Source organism: Engystomops pustulosus, chromosome 3, assembly GCF_040894005.1.
Source record: "Engystomops pustulosus chromosome 3, aEngPut4.maternal, whole genome shotgun sequence".
Lineage (NCBI taxonomy): Eukaryota > Metazoa > Chordata > Amphibia > Anura > Leptodactylidae > Engystomops > Engystomops pustulosus.
Genome location: NC_092413.1, coordinates 19,214,199 through 19,239,385, shown reverse-complemented (window position 1 = coordinate 19,239,385; position 25,187 = coordinate 19,214,199). Strand labels below are relative to the sequence as shown.

Below are 25,187 nucleotides of genomic sequence, written 5' to 3'. Positions count from 1 at the left end.
AACAGTGTTTTAGTCTGTGAATCCAGGACCGTGCAGTGCCTGGATTTCATGGACAGCGGGACAACCGCGCTGAACTGTATCCATGTTTACAGTGCAACAGTGCTGTTCCATGGGAAAAGTAGGGACTCTTTGTGACCGGTCTGTCATCGTCGTGCAAGTCGGCAAAGAAGGGTCTATGGGCCTGTTGCTTGCAGCCCAGAAACAGCACACGTACATAAGCCCATAGAGAGAACCTCTAAATTCTGTCTGCTGCAACAATGATGGAAACTGAGCATATTATTGCATACAACATATACATTATACTCAACAGTAAATCTCCCCTTAGTGGGCGCTCCAGGTAGACAATCCTAGAGCTAAATTCTAAACATAACTGTAATTGGTGACAATTTTTTATGTAGTGTTGGGGGTGGGGTGGGGGATTATTGTAGACATTCTTAATGAAGCATATTAGATAAATGTTCACAACACCCCCCCCCCCCTCAAAATAACCAAAATCTTTATAAATTCTATTTAAACAATAAGGACCTCTGTAAAACAAATCTGTGAAAAATGAATTTAAAAAAATTATTTACATAGACTGTTGCATCTAAAAATTACATCCACTTTGTGATGCAGTGAAAGATGTACATACGAGGAGTGTTTGGGCTCCTGACGGGCATCAGGATGGTCAGGTGAAGAGCAGAGGTATTTATGTTACAATCAAAAGACAAAGGGGAGATTTAGGGAAACGCTTGCAAAGGAAGAGTAAAGTTAGGCCCCTTCTACACACGCAAATGTGATGTGATGAACTCGCATCACACTCGCAACGCATGCTTCCCGGATCCCCCGGCCCGAATACTGCAAACCAGAACTGAACTGACATGCTGAGTTCAGTTCCGGTTTGCAGCGTTCGGGCAGCAAGTGTTGCGAGTGTGCTGCGAGTTCATCGCATCACACTCGAGAGTGTAGAAGGTGCCTTATTGTCTAAAGCAACAATCCAATTCCAGATTGTAGCAAACTGAAAGCATTTACCCGATTGGTTGCAGTGGACGACTGCTCTGCTTTCCCTTGGGCTCACACTGCTGTGCACATTTCTGAATAATGTTACTGACCCGTCAGAGTGAAAGAATGATGCTGTTATTGCTATTATTGTCACCCCTTGAAGCACATAGAAGATGACATGCAGAACGCTGAAGAACAAGCCTTTTTTTTTTAAGGTGAGAGTGATGCTAATTTGTTTTCTCTGTCCTCACCCATGCCAGGGTTACTTGAGCCAGGTAAGATTCCAGCGCAAATCATCTGGAAATCCGACTGCTTCTCTAAGCTGCTGCTGCTTCGTGTGCTTATAACCTCTGAGCTTCTTTCCAATAGCAAAGAATAAATGTTCATCTAGAAGGAGTCTTCCCTTTTTATCCCATGTCATGTCTCCTAACTTCTCCTAAAATGAGAGGCCCTACCATCAATAGTGTTTTGGTTTCTGGGTCAGACCCCTAGATTAGTGTGAGATATTTCTACTCACTGCGGTGGATTACCCTTTGGGCATGTTAACACCTGCTGCTCTCTTTCTGCCCTTTAAATGCTGCGTCTACACGTATATTGTACTGCTATTACATATTGGGGGGTTATTGGGCTTTTATACATGAGCTTTCTTTCCGAACTATTCTTTACTTGCTTCTCAATGTCTGAACCCAAACTTCTTTCTTAGATTAAATGATCAGTTAGGACAAAGAAAATCTGTGACACTGTGCACCCTTATCCCAGAATGTCCCATATTTCATTGAAAAAAAAAAAAAAAAAAAAAGTCCCCCCAGAAGTTAAGATTCTTGGCTGTCGAGTTCTGACCCTTTTCCCGGCTTGTCCAATTTACTGGGGCATGTTGTAAATTGTACATGTAGCTGACTATTGTGAGAGGGAAAACCAATCTCTCTTACAATTTTAATGGTGCTGCAAATGCAACCCCTCTAAAAGCTAATATGACAGTGTTTTAAACATTGACTTTTTAGTTCTATATGCTCCGACCAAGGACGATTACATTCTCATGACAATCACAATTTCCAGTACATGCTTATATTATTGTTACAGTGTAAATAGTTGCTATTAAAGGATTTCAAGTGCTGACTTCAAATCCATATGTGACCATATGACCTGAGGAAAGACTGCGCTCTCCATCTCTTTGATATGTAACAAAACTTTTAACCAAGTTGCAGAAATGAATAGTGACAATGGTAAACTTTGTAATTTACTTTATTAAAGAAAAGTGTTTGTCTAGTGCCCCCCCCCCCCTCTTTCCCACAGTGAGCAATGTACAGCACTGACGGATAAGGAGAAGCTGATTTAGGACCATGCCCATACATACCCACCAAGCGCCTTCTCTCATCCTTCCCCCTTCATCTACATCTCTCTTGGGTGAAGAAATGTAGAGGCAGAGCTCTGAGGTGCTTCATTTGCATGTTTCTGCAATGGAAGTTTTGCATGGAACGAGCAGCTGGAATATTAAAAAACAAAACAAAACGAAAGTATGTGTGGACATAGCCCTACGTACCGTAGCATTTAGTTTGGGGATGGTAATTCATAGTGATGGATTCCCTATAAGACAATCTGGTGACTGTAAAGAATTATCTCTTTACATAGCGGAAGTGAAATATTCTCTAGGTCAAGTTCGTGCTGTGGTCCAGTGGTTGAAGACCGCTGCTATATGAAACTCATAGCATAACTGTAAAGCTATAGTGATTTTGCCAAAATATTATTTGTGATCCCACCTTTGAAAACAAACAGAACGATGCCTACTTTGTGCTGCTCGCCCTTTTCTTTTCAGAGTTCTGGCAGTGTATTTTGGTCATTCTCACTAGAGGTGAGGTGTGCGGAGACTATTGTCTGTCAGTCTATGCCCTCCGACTGAGGCCAGTTAGCTTGCCCACAGTTCCCATGATGCCTTATGTTCTCTCTCAAAGTAATTTAGCATTAAATCTATTTAGTTTCTGACAAGAGAATCCACTGAACACTGCACAGTTCACATACAGGCAGGATACATATGGTGACAGCCTGAGAGCTTCCATCACATGGAGGAGCAGGGGACATGTACAGTACATACAGGATGTATATGGTGACAGCCTGGCAGCTTCCATCACATGGAGGAGCAGGGAGCATGTACAGTACATACAGGATGTATATGGTGACAGCCTGGCAGCTTCCATCACATGGAGGAGCAGGAGACATGTACAGTACATACAGGATGTATATGGTGACAGCCTGAGAGCTTCCATCACATGGAGGAGCAGGGGACATGTACAGTACATACAGGATGTATATGGTGACAGCCTGGCAGCTTCCATCACATGGAGGAGCAGGGCGCATGTATAGCACATACAGGATGTATATGGTGACAGCCTGGCAGCTTCCATCACATGGAGGAGCAGGGGACATGTACAGTACATACAGGATGTATATGGTGACAGCCTGGCAGCTTCCATCACATGGAGGAGCAGGGGACATGTACAGTACATGCAGGATGTATATGGTGACAGCCTGGCAGCTTCCATCACATGGAGGAGCAGGGGACATGTACAGTACATACAGGATGTATATGGTGACAGCCTGGCAGCTTCCATCACATGGAGGAGCAGGGAACATGTACAGTACATACAGGATGTATATGGTGACAGCCTGGCAGCTTCCATCACATGGAGGAGCAGGGAACATGTACAGTACATACAGGATGTATATGGTGACAGCCTGGCAGCTTCCATCACATGGAGGAGCAGGGAACATGTACAGTACATACAGGATGTATATGGTGACAGCCTGGCAGCTTCCATCACATGGAGGAGCAGGGGACATGTACAGTACATACAGGATGTATATGGTGACAGCCTGGCAGCTTCCATCACATGGAGGAGCAGGGGACATGTACAGTACATACAGGATGTATATGGTGACAGCCTGGCAGCTTCCATCACATGGAGGAGCAGGGGACATGTACAGTACATACAGGATGTATATGGTGACAGCCTGGCAGCTTCCATCACATGGAGGAGCAGGGAACATGTACAGTACATACAGGATGTATAGGTGACAGCCTGGCAGCTTCCATCACATGGAGGAGCAGGGAACATGTACAGTACATATAGGATTTATATGGTGACAGCCTGGCAGCTTCCATCACATGGAGGAGCAGGGGACATGTACAGTACATACAGGATGTGGATAGTGACAGCCTGGCAGCTTCCATCACATGGAGGAGCAGGGGACATGTACAGTACATACAGGATGTATATGGTGACAGCCTGGCAGCTTCCATCACATGGAGGAGCAGGGGACATGTACAGTACATACAGGATGTATATGGTGACAGCCTGGCAGCTTCCATCACATGGAGGAGCAGGGCGCATGTACAGCACATACAGGATGTATATGGTGACAGCCTGGCAGCTTCCATCACATGGAGGAGCAGGAGACATGTACAGTACATACAGGATGTATATGGTGACAGCCTGGCAGCTTCCATCACATGGAGGAGCAGGGGACATGTACAGTACATACAGGATGTATATGGTGACAGCCTGGCAGCTTCCATCACATGGAGGAGCAGGAGACATGTACAGTACATACAGGATGTATATGGTGACAGCCTGGCAGCTTCCATCACATGGAGGAGCAGGAGACATGTACAGTACATACAGGATGTATATGGTGACAGCCTGGCAGCTTCCATCACATGGAGGAGCAGGAGACATGTACAGTACATACAGGATGTATATGGTGACAGCCTGGCAGCTTCCATCACATGGAGGAGCAGGGGACATGTACAGTACATACAGGATGTAAATGGAGACAGCCTGGCAGCTTCCATCACATGGAGGAGCAGGGGACATGTACAGTACATACAGGATGTATATGGTGACAGCCTGGCAGCTTCCATCACATGGAGGAGCAGGAGACATGTACAGTACATACAGGATGTATATGGTGACAGCCTGGCAGCTTCCATCACATGGAGGAGCAGGGGACATGAACAGTACATACAGGATGTATATGGTGACAGCCTGGCAGCTTCCATCACATGGAGGAGCAGGGGACATGTACAGTACATACAGGATGTATATGGTGACAGCCTGGCAGCTTCCATCACATGGAGGAGCAGGGGACATGTTCAGTACATACAGGATGTATATGGTGACAGCCTGGCAGCTTCCATCACATGGAGGAGCAGGGGACATGTACAGTACATACAGGATATATATGGTGACAGCCTGGCAGCTTCCATCACATGGAGGAGCAGGGGACATGTACAGTGCATACAGGATGTATATGATGACAGCCTGGCAGCTTCCATCACATGGAGGAGCAGGGGACATGTACAGTACATACAGGATGTATATGGTGACAGCCCGGCAGCTTCCATCACATGTAGGAGCAGGGATCATGTAATAAGTGGTAGAAATCATTAGTGCACCAGTTACATGTCTATAGCTTGTGCTGTGAGAGCAGTAAGGGTTAATAGCTTATTCGGCCAGAGCTCATACTGCCTATGACAAGTGGGGTAGGGGAGCAGAGAAAGACAAAGTTCTGTAGAATCACAGACAGGGATGGAGGGACTGATAGGGAACAGGTAGATTTTTCACCTCACTAGTCTTTGCAAGAGACATCTCCCTGCACATTTTCAGCTTCTGCATTCACTGTCACTTGGCCTCCTCCCCTCCTGTGAATCCGTAGTGTAAGCAACATACGGTCTCATAAGTCTTATCAGCACATGCAGAGGAGGCAGCCACTGCAGGACTGAGGTAATGTGAGGGCTATAGCAAAGAAACTGCTGCATAAAAGGTAACAAAGATAATAGACAAAGTTGTTTTACATTCCAAGAGCTATTCATTTGTGAAAAATAAAAAACCTTTACAGTTACTTAAAAAAAAAATTCACTTGCCTCCGGTGTTCTTCTTCACCCCGTGGCTCTGACTTTCTCTGTCTTCAGCTTCACAGCAGTGCGGGGAGAAATCTATGCTCTCTGCCGCACGCACCCGCTATGATGTCATCAGTTGGTGACACGGCTACATCATAGTGTGCGGCAGGGAGCATAGATTCCACCATCAGCAAAGCGACCTATAAAGATAGTAGTGGCTTATAGTCTATGAGGTGCACCCTGCAGGACACCACATTAGGCCGCCTGTCACGACTAATAGCGAGTTTCATCATGTAGTGACCCGACAGGGTTGGATTTGACAATTGCCCAGTTACTATCTCATTCACCAGCATTAGTCACGGCAGTACTCTTACATTTTGATCATATGTTGCTATTACAATATACTTATATTACTACAAGTACATCTAGCCTCCAATACCAACACTTTGTGAAAGGAGAGCAGATCTCATCTCTGTCAGCTGGAGTTCAAGATAGAACCTGTAGATGGGGAAGACATCTAACAATGCTATGTATACATATATGTATAGTACGGTGTCTGGTGTGGCTCCAGTTCCCCTTTTCCCGATAACAAAAAATTTGAGGACACTGGTATAAACTGGTGCACAAGGAATTGTGCCACCTCCATGCATTCCTGCCCCATGCACCGCCTATAGGCATAGTAATGACCTAGTGTAGAGGGCAGCCGCACTTAGCCCATTTGTATGATAAATGTGCCCCTTTGTGTTAACAGGCAAACCTGTATTTCACCACCTCTCACCCATAAGGGGAGAGAGTTGTACACCAGCTCAGTATCAGTAAAACAGGAGCAGAATTGCATCCAATTCGGCTCTATGTTTTGGGAGCGAACAAAGTAGAGCTTTGGCTCTTTGGTCTACTTAGCACTACAAGGAACCTTCCAAAAAATTAGGAAACATCCTTTTGAAATGGGTTTGGTTAAGACTGTTAGACTGGGAATTCTGAAGCAGTAATTAGTTATAGATTATTATGCATCATCTGCTGCCCTGGACATGCATCTAACATAAAATCTTATAATACAAGAGAATGATTAGGACAGGATTTAGTTTAGATCCCCTGTTCTGCAACTGTAAGACTAGCATCACAGGATAGCTGCTATCCCTACTACCCCAGCCTTAAAGAAAAAAGCTTTACCTGAATACTGCAAATAAATGAAGATGGAACAAAGACAACAATCCCTTTAAATTGTAAGTATCCTCTCTCCCAGTTACTCTCTCTCCAGGTTGTATTACGAGCGTTAGTGACAGCAGATTATACTGTTTTCACAGACTCTCATTGGTGCTGCTGCTGAACACGAGAAGCCACACTGCAAGTACATGCACGGCCTTGTTCCTGCAATGCAGAGGTATCTATCCATATAGCGCTGCTATACGGCTACATCACATGAATGAGATTTCTGAGTGTTATATATGTGACGCTGGAGGGTGCACATAAACCTGCTCCAACCAACACACAGTCCTTTTTCAAGAAATCGTGTACATTCCTGTGTAGGTAGCACAAGACTACAGAAGGGTTTGATATTTGCATTTGACCTGTGGGCACATGAGTAACACTTGAACCTTGTGTCTGGTGCTGGGATTTGCCCAATCATGTAATAAATCCAGGCCTCAGCTGCTGCAGAGACTCTCAATACACAGATATGAGAAAGATGATACAGCAGCCCATATGATAGTCATTTATTAGAACAAGTTTGCTATTAGCCTCACAAAGGCCACGGCACAATTCACAGACGTTCGCTCTGTTCTTCTTTCTCCAGAGTGTCCCAGATCGGTTGTTTTAGATGTTCTGGTAATTTCTCAAGTTGTGTCTGAAAACAGTATAAAAAAAAGTAAAATTAATGAATTCTTCCATAATAACTGAATATGTGACCATCCTGATAACCTCGGGTTTGGTTTCATGGTTATCCCCATTACCTTTGTGATCTCTAGGGCAACACCTTCAGGGACGTTGCGCTGGATGTATTCTAAGTATACGTTCGCTGTGCTCCCTGTCAGGTGTTTCAGCTGAAGAGAGAAAGGGTTAAAAACTAAGGTCCAGTAAAGATGATAAATGACAGTATGACGTGTCTGGGTGTATTCTCCCCTCTCACCGTGAAGCATCTGTAATGTGTCCTCATCTCATACTGGACTCGGTGCTTCTTGAAAATGTGGATTGATTTTAAGAGTGTGAAACGTTCAATCTTCCTCTTAGGCTCAGTCCTGGAAACGAGAGAAGCAAGAGGAAGGGGCAGGATGAAAGCCTCGACTTAGTATTTGGTTGTAATTATATGGCTCCGCTGTAGAGGTCACTGCAGGAGGGATGGAGATTGTGACTGGGAACAGATAGATGGAGGGCAGATCCTTAGGGATGAGCAGATCAGGGAAGTTTTCACATTGGGGCCACCCCTTTAAGTAGTAGCTCAGGACACCGCCCCTAATACTTACACCTCCATAGAGAGCCCGAGCTCCTTAGCGGCCAGAGATGTGAAGTATTCATAACTATCCAGCACAGATCTGTCATGGCCCTTCACTAACACCTCTATCCTCTTGTACAGGACATCTGCTTCATCACTGGTGCTGATCTGTGTGAATAAGAATAAATGAATCAGTTATCAGTTCTGTTGTGTCCTCTCCATTATTTAAACGCTTACTTCATGGGAACGGAATCACTTCAACCCATAATTAAAGGGGTTCTAAAGGATTATTAGAAAACCCACTGGTGGCTGAAGGGGGTCTACGATGAAAGGATATTCTCCTGCTGCTGCTGATTCAAGCTCAGTCTGGGCTGGACTACAGCCAGTCACTGCTCACAGGAGGAGTAGTGCTAGATTACATCTCCAGCCAGAAGTGGGTTCTCTACTTATCCTGGTATCCAGACATAGGAAACTCATTGAATAATAAACAGGGCAGAGCCTGAAGGGAGGAGCAGGACTCTGATACATTGTATTCCTACAACCTAGAGTCCTGCAACTCCCTTCAGGCCCTGCACCAGGTACAATTCAATGACTCCGCTGTGACTCGAGTGTCACTTAATAAATTACGGGTTCAGATACGACTTCACAGTCAGGACAGGTTTATAGATTTATAGCAGGAACCTGTGAATGATGTCTCTGCTAGATGCTTGTGGATCAGTGCAGCTGATAATGAAGGAAAAGAGACTTCACCAAAGTCATGTGGACATGGAAACACTCACCAGCTCCTGCACTCTGGACTGGAGGTCACTAGGAGGAGACCCTGAGGCCTGGGTGGTGACAGCGTGACTGCTACTCCTAATATACCAGGAACCAGAGATACAGAGAGGTCAGGCACACAGTGACATGTTCTATAAGGAAATGTTATCACCTGATAATCTCTTCACTGGGTTTATTGTTTTACACATTCATCCAAAACAAATCCATACAGTCAGCCCTGGATGTCATCAGCTCATCTGTGGGGTGCTGGGTGCTAAGCAGAATAAAACGGGACGCTGACGTGTAATAGTGGAAGACGTCAGGTACTCCAGCGTAGCATCGATTCATCTGCATGGGAGATGATGTGCAGTAACCTGGTCTGATCACTATACACAGCTCCCCCCCACCCCATGCATCCAGTTACATTCTCTTCTGACCTGTGGGGTGCCGGGAGTTGCCCCCAGTCTGATACTGAGAACCTATAATATCAATATTTTTGACCATTTCCTCTTGGTGATTTGTGTACTTACGTCACGTGTCTGGATGTTTGGGTGAGGGCACAGGCACAGGAGGGAAGCTGCCGCGTCCTCAGCACCTGGGAGACAAGCAGAGGAGAGAATATAACAGTGTGAGAGGGGGATTATGTCTGTACTCAGAGGACAAGACCCTGGTGATGCAGGAACCAGCAGCTTATAATGATATTATATACCAGCAGCAGATGTATACAGCCTCACTGTGCTCTGCTATACGCCTCTGATGGCACTGAGCTGCATTACCACACACGGCCTTAGATATAGAGGGGGCGCTGTTTCTGTAAGACAGCAGCTCTGATATCAGTATGGTGACCTCCCTGCAGCTGTAGTATAAAGCATCACAGTCATTACAAGGACACGTATGCTGAGACTTGTGGTGGCGCAGGAGCGGCCATGTCTCCGTCCACACAACGGTTCCCCAGTGATTATCATTACCTGACAGCGGGACGCTGCCCGCACACTGCGGGAGAGAAGGGCAAACCCTCTGCAGGCGCTCATCTTGTTCTGTCAAACGGCGAGGCCGTCACTTCCGGCGCATCTCCCTGACGTCACAACCATAGATACAGCCCGGAAGTAGGAAGCGTTAATGCTGTTCGTCAGATACCATAGAGTTCCATCACGGGCGGAAGTCATTAACGGCCATTTTTGATTTGGGTATCGTCATTTTTAACATATTTTAGCACATTTTTTCCTTAAATTGCTACCGTCTCACGAGCTGGAGGTTACTCTTTGTGTCAAGTTTGGGGTGGTACCTAGAGAATTTCATACATGGACACAGCAGCAATACATCATTTACATACTCTATGATTATTATTACTATCATTAGCTAGAGGATATGCGATTGTATTTCTTCAGTTTCTGGAACTTTTTTTAATATGTAGATTATAAAATGTTTAAATCTTAATGATTTAATTATTTACCTATAAAAGTCATGTGACAGAGCAGAGAAGAGTCAAGGCCAGAGGGGAATTGCACCTAGAACAATGATTTTGGTGTCATTTGAAAGCTTTTTTTTGCGCTGAGCTCACCGGCTGGCGTTTCCATTCTGATACAGGCCATTACTGAGAAAAACTATTTATAATAATATTGTAATTAGGCTCTGACGCTCCAGGGTGTCTCTGTTTAGCCGTTCGGCGTTCCCTCCGCACATAATAATACAGGCCTCTTATCTGCATAGTCACCTCCTCCGTCTCCCCTGCTGACTGACAACCGGGTCATGTCACTGGCAAGTCTACGGCATTTGCGGTATTATGTGTAGAAGGAATGTCGAGCGACTAAACAGAGACTCCCTGGAGCGTCAGATCCTAAATATAATATTATTATAAATCGTTTTTCTGTTTGTTGGAAACAGAAATTTACGGCCTGTATCAGAATGAAAACACCGACCTTTAAAAGGGTCTTCCCACCAATATGAGGCCTAACGTGCTGATCGCGAGTTCAGGATTACAAGAACAGGGGGGGTCCGAGGTACCTCCGTTTGGCACCTTTATCAATTTTAAGCAGATGGCCGCGCACGCTAGATTTGCTTCACTCATTTCTATGGAGCTGACGGAGATTGTGATTACGGTGCTCTGCAATCTTCATCAGCTCCATATAAGTTAATGTGCGGCCGTCTGCTCCATTAATCTCGGGGATCAACTAGAGCTTCCGACGGAGGTGTTGGGGTCTTATCAAGCTCAGCTCAAAACAGTAATAGACAAGTGGTTTGGTTGATTTCCTTCAAATATTGCACTATGACTACGCTGTAGAACCAGAGATTCAGACAGATAAAGACATAGCTGGGAATGCGAGCTGCAGATAAACACAAAACCTGTATTTTGAAAGACGAGATGCTCATCTTTAAAGTGACACCAGAAACATAGGGGTTGATGTATCATACGCTTGTGAAATCACCAGGGGCTGAATACTAATCACCGGGGGCTGAATACTCATCATCGGGGGCTGAATACTTATCATCGGGGGCTGAATACTTATCACCGGGGGCTGAATACTTATCACCGGGGGCTGAATACTTATCACCGGGGGCTGAATACTTATCACCGGGGGCTGAATACTTATCCCCGGGGGCTGAATACTTATCCCCGGGGGCTGAGTATTTATCACCGGGGGCTGAGTATTTATCACCGGGGGCTGAATATTCATCACCGGGGGCTGAGTATTTATCACCGGGGGCTGAGTATTTATCACCGGGGGCTGAGTATTTATCACCGGGGGCTGAGTATTTATCACCGGGGGCTGAGTATTTATCACCGGGGGCTGAATACTTATCACCGGGGGCTGAATACTTATCACCGGGGGCTGAATACTTATCACCGGGGGCTGAATACTTATCACCGGGGGCTGAATACTTATCACTGGGGGCTGAATACTTATCACCGGGGGCTGAATACTCATCACCGGGGGCTGAATACTTATCACCGGGGGCTGAGTATTTATCACCGGGGGCTGAGTATTTATCACCGGGGGCTGAATACTTATCACCGGGGGCTGAATACTTATCACCGGGGGCTGAATACTTATCACCGGGGGCTGAATACTCATCACCGGGGGCTGAATACTCATCACCGGGGGCTGAATACTTATCACTGGGGGCTGAATACTTATCACTGGGGGCTGAATACTTATCACCGGGGGCTGAATACTTATCACCGGGGGCTGAGTATTTATCACCAGGGGCTGAGTATTTATCACCGGGGGCTGAATACTTATCACCGGGGGCTGAATACTTATCACTGGGGGCTGAATACTTATCACCGGGGGCTGAGTATTTATCACCGGGGGCTGAGTATTTATCACCGGGGGCTGAATACTTATCACCGGGGGCTGAATACTTATCACCGGGGGCTGAATACTTATCACCGGGGGCTGAATACTTATCACCGGGGGCTGAATACTTATCACTGGGGGCTGAGTATTTATCACCGGGGGCTGAATACTTATCACCGGGGGCTGAATACTTATCACCGGGGGCTGAATACTTATCCCCGGGGGCTAAATACTTATCACCGGGGGCTGAATACTTATCACCGGGGGCTGAGTATTTATCACCGGGGGGTGAATACTTAAACAGAAATCAAACAGAACGTCCGTAAAACTTTTTTATTGTGAAAATAAGTACAAACAGAACGCCAGGTGCTGCCCTCTGGTGGCGGAGATCGGTATTAAGGCCGCGGTTTGTACAAAGTGCAGGATCTCCGCCTCGTGCAGCACAATCTCAATGTACAGTAAAAAATAAGAAACCAGAACAGTTCTGTGATCCAGAAATCCTGAGCAGCGGCAGCAGCGACAGAAATGCGCAGTATGAGACGCGGGGGATCTGTACCTGCGGCCGCCGCTGCTCCGCTTTATACAATTTACAGTCCAAAGACTAGAAAAATATTTACATCTCACGGAAAAAAAATCGAGAATCGGTAAAATATTCTCATAAAACAGAATAAACGCGGTAACGTTCCCTAATGCCCCCCCCCCCTCCCCGGGTTGTATAGGATTGCGTGAGCTGCAGTACCACACACAACCTGTGGACAGGGGGTGGCGCTGTTTCAGTAGGAAAGTTTGAAATCCTGTACAATCCCTTTAAGGCCTCCACTCCTCATATGTTTTATAACGGCACAAGGGGGTCTAACACAGGGGGGGTCCCAGGCACTAACACTAGCAGCAATCCTGAGATGCTCATTGGTCGACAGTCTGACCCAAGTGTGAAAAAGGTAGGAAAGGATTGGAAAAACGTGGCTACTTTCCTCCGGATACAGCGCCCCCCGCCTGCCTGCAGGTTGTATGTGGTATTACAGCATAACATGACCCGCAATACCGAGCATGACCTGTGCACAGGGGCGGCGCTGTTTTTGTAAGAAAAAAAAACGTTTCCAAACCCTCAATCCTATCTCCAGCTTATATTGTAATCAAAGGACTGAAATTTCCTTCAAGTGCACTGGGGGCGTGTCCTCACACTGCTGCGCCCTTGGCTCTGTGCACCAATTGCTCTACTGCCCTTCACCTCTGAGTGACTGCTGCAGTGCAGTGCAGAGAGCTAAGAGCACAGCAGTGTGAGGTATGTTATATAAGGCTGGGGAAGGGGAATTTTTTTTTGAAATTTTTTTTTTATTCATTCAGAAAATTCTGAGCGGGCTCCAGTGTATTTTAGTAGATTTAACCCTATCACGCAGCATTTCCACTACAACTCCCGGCAGGTTGTGGCTATTAGGGCAGGCTGGGAGTTGTAGTAGTTCTCCAGGTTGGAGATTGTTGATCTATAAGCATCACAATGCAACTGCCAACCACAACCAATCAGATTCCAGCTTCTTTCCAGGGGAGACATTAAACCCCTCATCTGATTGGTTGCTGTGATGACTTCTCCTTTAAACGGTAAAAACCTAAGATAAAAACATAAAATCCTATTAAAACACCAAAACTCGTCTCACAGCCTGAACCCTCAACCTAACGACATCCGGATACAGAGACTGGGAGGAGGGGGCGGGGGTTTAGACCCCATGACAACACTTCCTGCGCTCACACTTGTCAGAATCCAAATCACCTAGATCGATCGCCACATCTTCTTGTGACATTTTTTTGTCGCCACATGTGGAGAATTTTAGGCAGTGTCCCCATGATACACAGCGAGCAACAGAGCAGTGACAAGAAGTGTTATCATGGGGACAACATCCGCTTTCCAACATTTTTCACCCAAAAGTTCAGGTTTGTTCACACTTACTTTGGAAAATTAGATGTGTAATCAGACCTTGGTGTTGGTGGCAGCAGGACTGTATTCCAGGATTGTAGCTGCTCCTCACACTGCTGTGCTCTAAGCTCTGGATATTGAACCCCTCTGCAGCTCCTCCTCTCTGCTTGGAATTAAAGCTGTAGCAGTCACAGCAGTCAGAGAACAGGAGAAGGTCTGCGGAGGAGTTCAATGTACAGGGCGCAGCAGTGTGAGGACACATCCCCAGTACAATCCTGGAATATAAATCCATATTTCACAGTCCTGCTGCTACTAACAACACAACAAAGGTCTAGTCTCTGGGGAGAATACCTAACTCTGGCTGCAGCCATCTATGATCCTGATACCTGAAGTGCCCAGTCCCCGTGGCATGTAGGGCACATAGTAGCCTGGCATTGGATGGTGGCTATGGGCAGTGTGCAGCAGTGTAATGCCGTGGGGATGGGAGGTGCTTATGGGTCTCAGGCCCCACCCCCCTGATCTTCAATCAGTGTAAACAACCAAAACAACAACAAAAAATGATAATTTCTAGAGGCAACCGTTTCCAGCTGGTATTACAGTAACGGGGCCTATAGCGGGGGCCACCGAGCGACACAGCGAACCCCCAACTATCGCCCATCAGTCCCAGGTGTGGATGGAGGCTGTGCCGGGCTACAAGTCGCCATCCTGCAGCAGATCCGCGTCCTCGTCGTCTAGGATCAGGTCGGAGTGACTGACCTCCGTCTCCTCCAGGACGTCTTCTAAATCCTGCGCCACGTTGTCGTCCAACTCGTCTTCCAGGGTTTTCATGAGGCTGAAGGGGTCGAAGAGCAGGAGGTTGTCGGCGGGCAGAGTAGTCCTTACTATAGTCCTGGCGATGGTGTCCGCCATCTCCGCTGCCACCGCCGCCCGCTGCGCCTTCTGCCTCTGCTGCTCCTCCTGCTGCCGGTGCGTCTTCATGTGCGCGTTGCGACTCTTGATCTTGTAGAAGACCCTAAGGGGGGGAAGATGATGAGAGTTATACACCAGTGCCAGAGTATAAGAGTATACACCTCTACACCGGGGGGGGGGGGGGGGGGTTTCCCCTCCACTAAACTAGCAGCTCAGTCCGAAAAGATATTAAATGTCCTTTTTAGAATTTCCTCTTTTAAGTAAAATCTCACTTGTTTAATTATAAAAAAAAGTTCTCCAAAGTCATGTGAAAACGAGCAGAAAAGAGTCAGATTTTACCTGGGATGAGTCAAGTTAGAGGCCGCAGGTGGATGGTTATTACAGATGCCGTTATATTCTGTTCTACAGCACCAAGAAACATGCTGGTGTCATTCTAAAGATAAGAATCTCATCTTTACAGGTCTGGAGATACAGAGAACTAAAAAAGGCAGGAATTGGATTTTTATCTGCAGCGCACATTTCCACGTGTCTTTAACTGTCTGTATCTCCGGTTCTGTAGATCACAGAACCACAAACCTGCATTTGAAAGATGAGATGCTTATCTTTAACCCCATAGCGCAATAAGACGTACCCGTACGTCTTACTGCGCATGGGGGAGTATGAAGAGGGCTCACAGGCTGAGCCCTCTTCATACTCACCGGGCATTTGCTTCATAATGAAGCAAACGCCCGTCGCTAACACCCGCGATCGGTGCTTGCACCGATCGCGGGTGTTAACCCTTTGATTGCCGCCGGCAAAGCTGCCAGCGGCATTAAAGAGCCGGCGGCGCATGGGCGCCGCCATCTTGGCTCCGATCGTCACTCCCCGTGACGTCACCGGGGAGCGGCGATCCGTTGCCATGACAGCCTGGGATCACACAAAGATCCCAGACTGTCATGATCGAGGCTATCTATTATAATGTGCGATCTGCACATTATAATAGATGGTATGCAAAATCCCCATATACTGCCATACTGTAGTATGGCAGTATATGGTAGGATCAATCAGACAACCTAGGGTTAAAGTACCCTAGGGAGTCTGTAAAATAGTTAAAAAAAAAAATTATATTAAAAAAACATAAAAATTCAAATCACCCCCCTTTCCCTAGAACTGATATAAATATAAATAAACAGTAAAAATCATAAACACAATAGGTATCGCCGTGTCCGAAAATGCCCGATCTATCAAAATATAATAACCGTTTTTCACTGCGTTAAACCGCGTAGCGGAAAATAGCGCCCGAAGTCGCAAATGGCATTTTTTTGCCATTTTGCAAAAATAGAAAAAATTCTATAAAAAGTGATCAAAATGTAGAACAGTCCTAAAAATAGAAGCATTGAAAACGTCATCAGAAGTCGCAAAAAATGACACCACCCACAGCTCCATACACTAAAGTATGAAAAAGTTATTAGCGCAAGAACACGGCAAAATGAAGAATTTTTTTTCTGTACAGGAGGTTTTAATTTTTGTAAATGTATGAAAACATTATAAAACCTATACAAATTTGGTATCCCCCTGATCGTATTGACCCAATGAATGAAATAGACCTGTCATTTGGGGTGCACAGTGAAAGCTGTAAAAACCAAGCCCACCAAGCCCCGCTTCCCAGTACACAGCATGGAATATTTAATACCATCACTACGTAGTGCAATTTGTTACGCAGAAAATAAGCCATCACATAGCTCTGTACATGGAAAAATAAAAAAGTTATAGATTTTTGAAGGTGGGGAGTGAAAAATAAAAACGCAAAAACGAAAAAGGGCATGGTCCTTAAGGGGTTAATATGCAGCAGCATCACTGACTCATCTCAGGTAAAATATGACTCTCCTCTGCTCAATGTCCTATGACTTTAGAGATTGTTTTTTCTGGGTAAACGAGTGAGATTTCCCATAAAAGAGGGAATTCTAGAAAAGACATTTCATCTCCTACCTGAGGGGGCTGGTGGTTTAATGGGGTAAAACCTGGTGACAGGTTCTCTTCGAAGGAGCCTTATAGTTTACCTGACAATCCACTGCAGCCATGGCATCACTTTAGAAGGAAACTAAACCATAAACCCCTATCCCATAAACTGCATTATACAACAGAGGACGTCAGGGTTCAGCCCTATGAAGTAAACTAAGCGCGGTTCTCCTGCTGATAGGAGGGGTCCTGGATTTTGGACTTTCATTCCCCATGATCCTCATGGACAGAAAGACAAAATCCCTTAAAATGAAGAATGTCTCCTGCAGTAACCGGACAATAGGGAGACAGCGACACCCTGTGGTCACATTAGAGAACTGCAGGCCTGTACTATGTGAATGGTATAGAGCTGTGCATTGTGCTGTGGAGCCATTTAACCCTTTACTTCCTGTGGACACGGAGTCTGAGCCCCACATCGGTCATATTAATCACTTCTGGTGTATGTGTCGCCCCCGGGGAGGGGATAGGCATCTACTTACTTGCCGCAGATTTTACAGGGGAACACTGAGGTGGCGTCCGTCTCCCCGCTGGTGGTGCTGTGCGCCGGGGAGCTCTTCACAGAACATTCGCTCTGGGCCGATGACTTGGATCTTCCTGTGGGGGCGGCGGCTGTATACACCTTGGCGGGGGTGATGGTCCCTCCGTGGATACGGGCATGGCCATTCAGCGCCTGGCGGGAGCAGAACATCTGGAAATAGACAGAGTCCGATGTCACTGATGTGTCCAACCTCAAAGGGGATGAATGTTATCCCCTACTCGCAGGGGGGGGGGGGAGATATAATATGCTGACTGCTGGGACCTCACTGATCAGGAGAATAGGGGGGTTGTTCCTACTCATGCTCCAATCATCAGAGACCCCCCCCCCCCCCATTCTCCTGATCTGTGGGGGTATCCGTCATGGCCCCCTGCCCTAAGTCAGGTAACATGAAGCACTTACAGCTCCGCAGTTCCACATTTCACACACAAAGGTCCCAGATGGGGGTCCGGGGTGGGCAGGGACAGAATGGTCGCCCTCTGCTGGATGTAGCGGGTCTGGGGTCTTCTGCACCGGCTCATAGTCTACGTCATACTTTCGGTGTTCACCGCCTTCAACCTCGTCCACATCATCAACGCTGGTCTGAAAGATAAATCATAGCTGCGGCCTATATGTAACAGCCCCGGCACCTAGACCCCCGCACCAACAACATGTAGACATAAACCTACAGACTATCCTAAGGAAGGTCTTATAATAGATAATATTGTGGTGTACATAATATATGGAGGAACTTCTAGGTCTTCCAGCCACCTACACACTCACCGTATCGTCCTCATTCACGTCAATGGGCCGTGTCCTCTGCCGGCGACCCAACTGCAGAATCTTCTTCCAGGTGTAGTAATACTCCACGCACTGCGGGACTGTCTTTGTCTTGATCTGAAAATAAATAAATAAATCAGTGACATCCGGTTGTGACGAAATATACTGGAGGATAGTAACTTCCCCTCCGCATTATGTCTGTGTAGATGTATACACGCTGCTCTCTCGATATCAGAACATTTTATGCATCCACTATAGCAGGAATTTACTCCTCCATCTATATGCAGGAAGGTCCTGACCTACTGGGCATGTGCGACCACTGTCACTGAGTCAAAACACAGCTTGTGGTGTTGTGCCAGTGGTCGCACATGCTCAGTAGCTGAGCTCCACCCCCCCATGACTAGTAGATCCGGATTTAAATTGCAAAAAAATGTAATTTACATTTTTTTAATTTAGTTGAATTAATTGCAATTAAACAGGAGTTTTGAACTGAGTAAATAAACACAAAGATCAGTCCCGTAGGAATAAAGCAGAGAGATTCCCTTAGCCGGTGTTGTGCAGGGACAGACTGTAGAGGTGTGAAATTTCCCATCAGTCCCTGCTGCTCTGTGCGGTATCACGACACTCGTCTGGAGAAATGAGACTGATGACCATCTGTGGCCTCGGGGTGAACCCAACATTTATCACAGCTCCTTATCCCTGTGATAGGTCGGGGCTATCAGCTATCCTCACACGCTGCGCTATCTGGTGTCCTGTCATCTCCGCACTTACACATCGCGCTTCTTCTAGAAATCATTCAACTATTAAAAGGGTTTAAAAACACAGGAATCTATAATGTGCAGGACCTGCAGGTCCGGATCTGTCACTATAAAGGTCCTGCATTCACATGTGACCACCATGGTCAATCACTAGCCTCAGGAGTAATGGCTGCAGTGCACATCTGGATGGAGGAGCGTTAAAGGGAGAGTTTGGAGACTAAACCACGTCCTGATGAACCTGTGGTTTAGGATCCCCTATATGTGAGAGGTCAGAGGTTACACAGCTGTACCCAGAGCTGCATCGGACTCTTCTCTGATGCTCTCAGCGCCTGCCTGGTGCTGCACATGCTCCAGCACAATTGCTGCTGCGGAGTAGTAGCAGCAGAAGCAGGTAAGTAGCCCTGCACATGTATTATGTATAGAACAGGAGGAGGTTACCAGCTTCTGAACGTGGAAGAAATCCTTGTTGCAGGTGTTTATGGCTTTGTTGAAGTTTTTCTTCTCGTTGTTGGTCCAGTGGTCCGATCCTGGAAAGAATAACGCGAAGAAATTCTTAGTGTTTGTATTCGGAAATATGACAAATGCAGATCTGTAACAAGTATCAGGCTCTGGCTCTGCGGCGCCTTTCAAGCAGGTGAACAATGGCAAAGAGTTGGACCCCCAGAAAACCCCTCTAATGTGCATCTAATGCTCCTTCTTTAACCCCTTCATAGTGTCAAATCTCCTGAACTGTGGCAGCTAGAAGAAGAATTCTGGTGTTATATTAAAGAAGGGGAATCTCCTTTTAAATATAATATCAGGTATATACACATTATATATATAGATATGTGTGTTTCTAGGTGAAACAGAACCAGGAATATCCACTGTTAAAGTTACAGTAACCTCAATTCCCGACTGTAACTTTAACACAGGATATCCCCGGTTCTGTTTCACCTAGAAGCACAGTCCTGATATCATATCAAAGATGAGATTCTCCTCTTTAATACAACACAGAATTGTGTTTCTAAGTGTCACGGTCAAGGAGAAGAGATGAGCAGAGTTTCTCGGTTTTGTGTTCGGCCCTGGAACCCAGATTGTCCGTTGTGAAACCATCAACTGTTTTGTCCGGCAATGACACGAGATATGACCATGAGCCCCCTCCAACCTTACAGCGGGAGGCAGAAAGCCCAATGAAAAAGTACATGCACCCTCTGCCTCTGAACCTTGGAGATGGTGATGGAGCGACGCTGTGTATATTTATAACATATTTTGTTGAAGGCTTACACAATTTTACCCCTTTATTAACACAGATGTAATGGGATTTTTTTTTTAAAAAGCATGTTTTTTTTTTTTACATTTTTAGGCATTTGTCTGCTAATCCTTTGAAAAAGTATGTTATTGATAAAATTATTCTATCAAGTTTAAGTTTCACAGTAAAAATTGTTATAATATGTAAACCGTTTCCATTTCATTGTAAAGAAGAGTTGAACAGATCTGCAAAAATGGACCTGAACATTCAGGCAGCGACGAGCCGCGGTCACAAAGGGGTTAATGAGGGACCTATAATGTAACCTGAATGTACAGGGGTCGATTTGGGATACAATTCAGATCACAGGATGTATAAATTGGTGGCGGCTCCTTCCACTAGTGATTATCTCCATCCAGATAGTGTCCCGTTACCTCCCTGATGGTGAAGCTGGTGTCTCGCTCCTGCAGGGTCAGCGCAGGGTGATAGGTAAGTAATCCATAGAGCGGTGTCAGCGCCTGGTCACATCTCCGGACTGCGCAGCCTCTACCATTGTTCTTTATGTCATTAGGACATGGATTTGGGATTACATTACAGAGCCCAATCCTTTCTAGGGATATATCCTGTGTGCGCTCTAATACTGATTACAGAACAAGGATCCGATTGGATTGGAAAAAGAAAACTCAGCCTCCGATGCTACAGCAAAGATGGCAGATCCCTAAAGATCAATGCCTGACTTTTAGGAAGCCTAGAAACATGACGTGAGATAAGAGCCAAAACAATACATGAACTCCAGAAGAAAGATACACTCAGACCATATTACACAGAAGTTGTGGCTTCATAACGGTGTGATATCAAGCAGCCGGTGTCATGGTGACTGACCACAAATATCACAACCACCCCCCGTCACCCAACACCACCCTGATAACCACATGAGCAGGGGGTGAGGAAATGGGGTTTCTAATTGATGTCCTCAGCGGGCAAAATGACCCAAGTACTGGGCATCCAGGAGAGAAGAGGTTAATCCTCCTGTCATCAGTGATCGGACCTTGTCACATCCCATAACTAGGGCAATGGTGTCCAGGGATGAGCTTCCAGGCCAATTCAGACTTGTCGTGAGGAATGCAATTAAAAGGTTAATGTCTCTTTAAACCCCCCTCAACTCAACCTCCACCGATCAGCACATACCGGACAGTCACTGATCGGCACATACCGGACCGGCACCGATCAGCACATACAGGACCGGCACTGATCAGCACATACCGGACCGGCACCGATCAGCAGACACCTGACCATCACCGATCAGCACATACCGGACCTCCACTTATCAGCAGATACCGGACCTCCACCTATCAGCAGATACCGGACCGGCACCGATCAGCAGATACCGGACCTCCACCGATCAGCAGATACCGGACCTCCACCGATCAGCAGATACCGGACCTCCACCGATCAGCAGATACCGGACCTCCACTTATCAGCAGATACCGGACCTCCACTTATCAGCAGATACCGGACCTCCACCTATCAGCAGATACCGGACCTCCACCGATCAGCAGATACCGGACCTCCACCGATCAGCAGATACCGGACCTCCACCGATCAGCAGATACCGGACCTCCACCGATCAGCAGATACCGGACCTCCACCGATCAGCAGATACCGGACCTCCACCGATCAGCAGATACCGGACCTCCACCGATCAGCAGATACCGGACCTCCACCGATCAGCAGATACCGGACCTCCACCGATCAGCACATACCGGACTGTCACTGATCAGCACATACCGGACCGGCACCGATCAGCAGACGCCTGACCATCACCGATCAGCAGATCCTGGACCTCCACCTAACAGCAGATACCGGACCTCCACTTATCAGCAGATACCAGACCTCCACCTATCAGCAGATACCGGACCTCCACCTATCAGCAGATACTGGACCTCCACCGATCAGCAGATACCGGACCTCCACCGATCAGCAGATACCGGACCTCCACCGATCAGCAGATACCGGACCTCCACCGATCAGCAGATACCGGACCTCTACCGATCAGCAGATACCGGACCTCCACCGATCAGCAGATACCGGACCTCCTCCGATCAGCAGATACCGGACCCCCACTGATCAACAGATACGGATCAGCTGACGCCAGACCTCCACCAATCAGCTCATAGCGGACCTCCAATGATCAACAGATATAGTTTCTGATGCCGACCTATATGAAAGGTAGTGGCACTAGACTTCTGGTCTGGAGTGCCGGACCCCCACAGATATTGAAGACCAGGAAACCTCTTTTAGTTTGTATTGGTACCTGCATAGTGGTAATTTGCTAGCGGATGAGTTTTCAGCCTTGGTGCATTTTTTAAGAGCAGCATCTCCAGCGCAGTCTGGAATAGAAATATAAATTACCAGAGGTTATACACATGATTATGGGGGTAGTCATTCTGCCTGTGAACGGCATCTAGAGATATGCTTTACTGCTTCCACACAGGCGAAAGTAAACTTTATTCTACAATATGATCTGTTAATTTCTATGGGAGTTGTGTTGTGGGCATGCTCTGTAACCTGGACAGAAGACATTGTACAGGGAGGGGGGAGAAGTTGTGCAGATAGAAGGAAGATGAAGTATCCTGGAGTGTTGTGGGCATGCTCTGTAACCTGGACAGAAGACATTGTACAGGGAGGGGGGAGAAGTTGTGCAGATAGAAGGAAGATGAAGTATCCTGGAGTGTTGTGGGCATGCTCTGTAACCTGGACAGGAGACATTGTACAGGGAGGGGGGAGAAGCTGTGCAGATAGAAGGAAGATGAAGTATCCTGGAGTGTTGTGGGCATGCTCTGTGACCTGGACAGAAGACATTGTACAGGGAGGGGGGAGAAGCTGTGCAGATAGAAGGAAGATGAAGTATCCTGGAGTGTTGTGGGCATGCTCTGTAACCTGGACAGAAGACATTGTACAGGGAGGGGGGAGAAGCTGTGCAGATAGAAGGAAGATGAAGTATCCTGGAGTGTTGTGGGCATGCTCTGTAACCTGGACAGAAGACATTGTACAGGGAGGGGGGAGAAATTGTGCAGATAGAAGGAAGATGAAGTATCCTGGAGTGTTGTGGGCATGCTCTGTGACCTGGACAGTGCTCATTTTGTAGGCAGGGATGAGAAGATGTGCAGAAAGATGGAAAATAGATGACTTATATTGGAGAGTGTTGTGGGCATGCTCTATGATCTGTCTGGATCTGGACAGATATCATTGTGCACTAGAAGCAGGAGACATACAAGTGTCACCTATTGTGAATGGTGGATCAAGTGTTATCTATACATAGATGTTATCTGTATTTTGTTTCATCATACAGACAGTGCAAACTTTACTTCAGTAAAATTATTAATTATAATAATGATTATAATTATTAATATAAATATTATTAATTTTATTGAAGTAAAGTTTACACTGTCTGTATGAAGAAACAAGCATAAAAGGCCCACTTAGCCAAGTAATAGTCTGACACTTCCTGTTCTGTGGAGATCACTTTTCAGTAGTGGTCTCACTGTCAGAGTACACTTACAGATAACATCTATGTATAGAGGACACTTGATCCACCATTCACAATAGGTGACACTTGTATGTCTCCTGCTTCTAGTGCACAATGATGTCTTTCCAGATCCAGACAGATCACAGAGCATGCCCACAACACTCTCCAACATTTCCTTCTTTCTGTTTAACATAAACAATTTGTCATTTTGACTCCAGATCCGACAGTGGACCCCAGGTAAGGATTTGCATGTAGGTTTCTGCATTAGGCTTTGGTTTGCATATAGCACCTCGGGCTGGCTTGTTTATTAGACGTGATACACATTCGGCATCATACATTTACATAATGCTTGTGTGAGGCCGGGGATCCCGTTTCACTTCGGCTCTCTGGGTCACTGGTTTGAGAAGGGTTAAATAGGTTCTCCGCTTGGCTCCTCCACTTTTCCCTTGCAATATATCTGACCCTCAAAAGGAAAATAATAAAAATAATAAGACCGCTCTCACCATGATGTTTCCGTTGGCTTCAAATAGAGAATGCAAAGCGTATTCCATGTTGGTTCCTCCTCCGGGCAGGACGCTGGAGCATGACATGCTCAGGAAGACGTCCACTGTGAAAGGATTACAGGTCAGAAAGGGTTAAGATTTGACTATTTTTGACACTGACCTCTTCTTATTGGTCCTTTTGACAAACAGGAAGTGATTCGGGCAGCCAATCAGTGGCCACAACAGTTACCTAAGCCAGCCCTTGATTGGCTAAGATGAACAGGAAGTGAAGATCATCGATGACCCACCGATCACGAGCAGCAGGTCGAGCATGCTTACTGCCACACCCTTCTACACTATGGGAGTCGGTACAACCCCTTTAATCTCTACCAAGCACTTTGCCGGTATATGGGCTAACATATATTAAATGAATGGCAGCCAATACTTTTCTGTTGGATCAGATGACCTCTGAAAATATCTTTTCCTTAAGATGCATAAGATATGGGGAAAGAAAGATCAGGTAGCTGGATTGCAACATGTCCAATCCGGAAAGATAAACTACCACCAAAAGTGTTCGATATCGGCTTATTCTCTAGGCTGAGCATGCATGTGTATAGAGGAGCAGGAAGGCATTAGAAGAGTATATGAGGCATTCACCCAACAACAGTACAGAGAGAATAAAGATTGTAGATCTGCCCAGAGACCACTATGTAAAGGCTCAACCT

The 25,187-nt window shown here is 46.3% G+C and overlaps 3 protein-coding genes across 7 annotated transcripts in view; all 3 read right to left on the bottom strand.

The window, feature by feature from the left end:
- LOC140121060 (uncharacterized) overlaps positions 1-25,187 on the bottom strand; it is a 325,444-nt gene that overhangs the window by 83,857 nt on the left and 216,400 nt on the right. The window lies entirely within an intron of this gene.
- Positions 7,573-10,177, bottom strand: MRPS10 (mitochondrial ribosomal protein S10). The gene is made up of 7 exons (XM_072140250.1): positions 10,028-10,177; positions 9,590-9,654; positions 9,083-9,158; positions 8,335-8,471; positions 8,001-8,109; positions 7,825-7,914; positions 7,573-7,718 (listed from the first exon to the last, which is right to left on the bottom strand). Exons 1-7 carry the CDS (start codon positions 10,088-10,090, stop codon positions 7,635-7,637), a joined length of 624 nt encoding a protein of 207 aa, XP_071996351.1. The 5' UTR covers positions 10,091-10,177; the 3' UTR covers positions 7,573-7,634.
- TRERF1 (transcriptional regulating factor 1) overlaps positions 14,829-25,187 on the bottom strand; it is a 71,390-nt gene continuing 61,031 nt past the window's right edge. For all 4 annotated transcript variants that reach the window (XM_072140227.1, XM_072140226.1, XM_072140224.1 and 1 more), the window contains 7 exons: positions 24,484-24,587; positions 22,766-22,841; positions 19,665-19,753; positions 18,472-18,585; positions 18,112-18,291; positions 17,654-17,862; positions 14,829-15,279 (listed from right to left, as the gene is read on the bottom strand). In XM_072140227.1, coding sequence (XP_071996328.1) covers positions 14,958-15,279; positions 17,654-17,862; positions 18,112-18,291; positions 18,472-18,585; positions 19,665-19,753; positions 22,766-22,841; positions 24,484-24,587 — 1,094 coding nt within the window. In that variant the 3' untranslated portion in view covers positions 14,829-14,957. The remainder of the gene's footprint in view (positions 15,280-17,653; positions 17,863-18,111; positions 18,292-18,471; positions 18,586-19,664; positions 19,754-22,765; positions 22,842-24,483; positions 24,588-25,187) is intronic.

Coding starts and splice junctions, on each gene's coding strand:
- MRPS10 (XM_072140250.1), bottom strand. CDS start 10,090: ATGAGCGCCTGCAGAGGGTTTGCCCTTCTCTCCCGCAGTGTGCGGGCA. Junction 9,159..9,589: donor CAAACATCCAGACACGTGAC/GTAAGTACACAA, acceptor CTGGTATATTAG/GAGTAGCAGTCACGCTGTCA. Junction 8,110..8,334: donor CTCGGGCTCTCTATGGAGGT/GTAAGTATTAGG, acceptor TCTCGTTTCCAG/GACTGAGCCTAAGAGGAAGA.